The sequence below is a fragment of the Sinohyriopsis cumingii genome, chromosome 7 (genome assembly GCF_028554795.1).
Source record: "Sinohyriopsis cumingii isolate HCF-2022 chromosome 7, ASM2855479v2, whole genome shotgun sequence".
Lineage (NCBI taxonomy): Eukaryota > Metazoa > Mollusca > Bivalvia > Unionida > Unionidae > Sinohyriopsis > Sinohyriopsis cumingii.
The window spans coordinates 98,389,072-98,392,615 of NC_142967.1; the positions used below are offsets into that span (position 1 = coordinate 98,389,072).

At 36.2% G+C, this 3,544-nt stretch overlaps 1 protein-coding gene and 1 long non-coding RNA gene across 2 annotated transcripts; one reads left to right on the forward strand and one right to left on the reverse strand.

Moving 5' to 3' along the window:
* Positions 1 to 495: 495 nt before the first annotated feature.
* LOC149795785 (uncharacterized) lies at positions 496 to 2,097 on the reverse strand. The gene is made up of 2 exons (XR_016422145.1): positions 1,837 to 2,097; positions 496 to 752 (listed from the first exon to the last, which is right to left on the reverse strand). It is a non-coding gene; the product is annotated as an uncharacterized LOC149795785 (long non-coding RNA).
* LOC149795786 (uncharacterized) lies at positions 657 to 3,317 on the forward strand. The gene is made up of 3 exons (XM_089964138.1): positions 657 to 793; positions 1,383 to 1,584; positions 2,517 to 3,317. The coding sequence occupies exons 1-3, from the start codon at positions 764 to 766 to the stop codon at positions 2,684 to 2,686; spliced, it is 402 nt and encodes a 133-aa protein (XP_089820264.1). The 5' UTR covers positions 657 to 763; the 3' UTR covers positions 2,687 to 3,317.
* Positions 3,318 to 3,544: the final 227 nt, after the last annotated feature.

Here is a 3,544-nt window from a genome sequence, read left to right on the forward strand (position 1 = left end):
GATTCTCTAAAAATTAAGTCTAATATTCCTGAAGAGTATTTTCATACATTATAATTATTTCATAATTAAAATAAATGAGTATGTAACTTGAAGAGATATCAATGGAGGCCACAGGTTTGGTAAACTTATCAATTTAAACTTTACTGTCAGTCTTTGACTTTTATATGTAACATAGGCTGCCTGCCAAAGGGCATGCACAAGACACTCTAGTAAAGACGTGAACTTGGATACCAAATAACAGATCATGCCTTGTGACTTGAACCTTGATTTGAATGTTTGTGACCGTTGGATTGCATGAGGCTGACAGTGGGCAACTCATGATACCCTAGTGAGAAAAAAATAACTTTTGTTTACAGAATTCTAAATTTATTAAATTGCTTTACAAACTGCTGATCGCGGTTTGTATACTGCTTTCCCAACATCAATGGCCTCCCCTATATGCCCAGCTACCATAGAAGAAAGCAATCATGATATAAATGTATAGACGGTCCTCAATGTGTTTGAAACATTTTATTTTACAGACTGGACATGGTGCAACTTGAAGGAAAAAGTGACAGACCAGTTCCACTTGTACTGACAGATGAGGGTAAAGCAGCTTTGAATGTGCTTTTGTTAACTCGTTCTCCCTGTGGTGTGCATAAATCCACCCATTACTTCTTTTCATCACAATCTGAAATTGGATTCATAGACACTTGGCAAGTACTTCAGAAAGGTACAGCTGAAGCAGGATGTGTCCAGAAATAAAAAAATCACTGCAACAAGAATGAGGAAATATGCAGCAACAGTTTTTCACGTAATAAAATGTCTTTATCAGATGTTTGTTTAACAATGTCCTTTATTGGGACCAAAATTAGTTCCTTATACTACCAAATTCCCAAATAGCAACATGTTCACCATGTTATGCAAGCATAATTATTAAGAAGTATCAGTGGTGCTGAAAACATTTTGCCTGCCACCAAGTCACAGAATATTATAAAATGTGTCCATTCTCATTCATTCCATCTGTATAGTTTATAGAGGTGAAATGGTACACCTGTGCCATATATCTATACGATTCATGATACAGTGTCAACGATAAGAAACATTATCGATTCTTAGTTTAAAGAATAAAAAGGCAAGTGGTTTATTTTTTATTCTCCTGCATTTATCTTGAAAGACATGGATGTTTCTGAGATTGACCATTTGTAAATCACTGTGGAAAAAGTCAAAAGGTATCAAAATTCCTTCCATTGTGGGAACTGGGGCTTCACTCCATTTGTTAATGTCAAAATTTGGCAAGGGCAATATAGGCATTTCATTGGAGGAAAAAAGTTGTTACTTTCCGAGTTAACAAGAAATCAGATGAAATCACCAGAGGATGTAATATTATATTTTTTCTGTAGGTCATGAGTCTGAAAGAAGGTGAGCTGGATTGTCTATTAGGCTATTTAGGCCTTGAAGTTGACACCCATAAAACTTACTACAGATTGAACGAGTCATCGGTAGAGCTTGCCAAAATTAGCCGCCTATTGATGGCAGTGGATCTGGCTCAGGTGGCAAAGTATAAGGGGAAAACACTGGAAGATGTCATTGATGACTTAGAAGGTATATTAGAGTAGAATTATATTTATTGCCAAAACATTTACATTGCTTGTGGATAATACAACACTCATTAATACAACAATCATTTATGGACTTTACGACGATTAGCGAAAAGTCTGAAACAAACCCTTGGCTCAATTTTAAATTTAAACGACCGAATTTATGCTTATACTTATAATATCGATGATTCAGGCATTCCACTTTGATCATTCCGTATGCAAAAATTGTAAAAAGAAATGAGTAAACGTAACTTACCTCTTTCTCCGTAAAGAACCAGTCTTTCATAATCCTTGAATCTTCCCTAACAGCACGTCGACGTCTTTTGTTTCGTACTGGACATTAACATCAGTACCGACGTGGACATCACAATATGTTGGTATTGGTTTATATTTGTTAATAATGTCCACACTCTTGATGTCAGAAATTTGTAAGAGCAAACATGTTGCAGGAGAATATTAAATAACTTTCTTTCTAAACAGCGTGGTCCTTGCTAAGAGAACATGGCCTGCGCGCATATTTATGTCCGTTCGGTATAAATGTAATATTATACATGTACACTGTAGGTCAGCATGCAACATCTGTTGAGTTCATTTGAGGCGTCATAAAGGGGAATTATTAGTAAACATTTTGTTGTGTGCATAGGGGCTTGTATCACTGATTACAATATAAATGTCGGTCATACATGTATTATAAAAATAATACTTTTATTATTTTATACTACTGTATGACTGACATTTAAATTGTAATCAGCGATATGAGCCCTTGTGGTTTTACACTCCTCTATACATATTTACTCAGGTATTTCTTAATGTTATATTTTATATATAACATAAATGATATTTTCTTATCAGATGTTTCATACAAACTGAGCTATAAGTGAATTCATATCATTAATAAGTTAATTAATATAGCCGTAGTTAATTCTGTTTTTACAGTAGCTTTTGCCGAGCCATGCCCCATAGGACACTCTAATGGTTCCAACAAGCCGATTCTTCCACCGTGTACTCCAATAACCTGGGTCACAGAAACGTTAACGGAAACGTCAGTGATTTGTTTTGTGATTATACTAAAGGAAACTTCTCTTATAAACTTTGAAATGACATGATCAGAACATTTAAAAGGATGCAAATAAGCAAGATTTGCCGTTGCCAAGAATATACACGGGCAAAAGAGTGTGAAACTGCTACACAACCAAACACGACTATATTAGTCAGTTTCATACAAATTTATTAAATATTATGTTCAGTACATATCGTCCAATGGCAATGATAATTTAGTGTTAGCAATAATGAATCCACTGACAGCTAATAAAGAATCTGGATTTGCATTTCCATACAATAATGTCACTGAAAAAAAAAGACTAACGGAGCACATCGTTGCCAGTAAGGGGCCGTCCATTTAGTACGTATACATGGAGGGGGAGGGGGTAACCCAAATGAATATGCTTTCGTATGTTTTTTTGTTTGTTTTACTGATAATTTTCATGCGATTAGGAAATGGGGTGGGGGTGAAACATCGATAATAATTTGTCTAATACGCAACCTGTTCTACTGGGTTCAGTCGGCGTTTGAATTTTAGGGGACACTAGACAAACTGTTTAATGTTACACAGCTTACTTCTTTGATGCCAGATATTCAACGTCGGTGGACAACATTTTATTAAACATGTTAATATTATTAATCCTTTATGGTTTCTGCGTGGATTAAATATAGGTAGTTCTATATAATTAGGGGAGGGAGGCGTCAAGCGTACGTACGCCCGGGGGGGGGGGGGAGGGTGCGTAAAGAAAGTATGCATGCGTACGGGGTGGGGGGGGGGGGTGAGGGGTCAAGCTTTGCCAGATTTTTGCGCACGTACTATATGGATGACCCCTAAGCCGAATTACACAATTCAGTAAGTATAAGACTGTAATGACTTTTGTGCAAACGTTAGGCATGGAAGAAAACGACGTTGTTTATGTAGT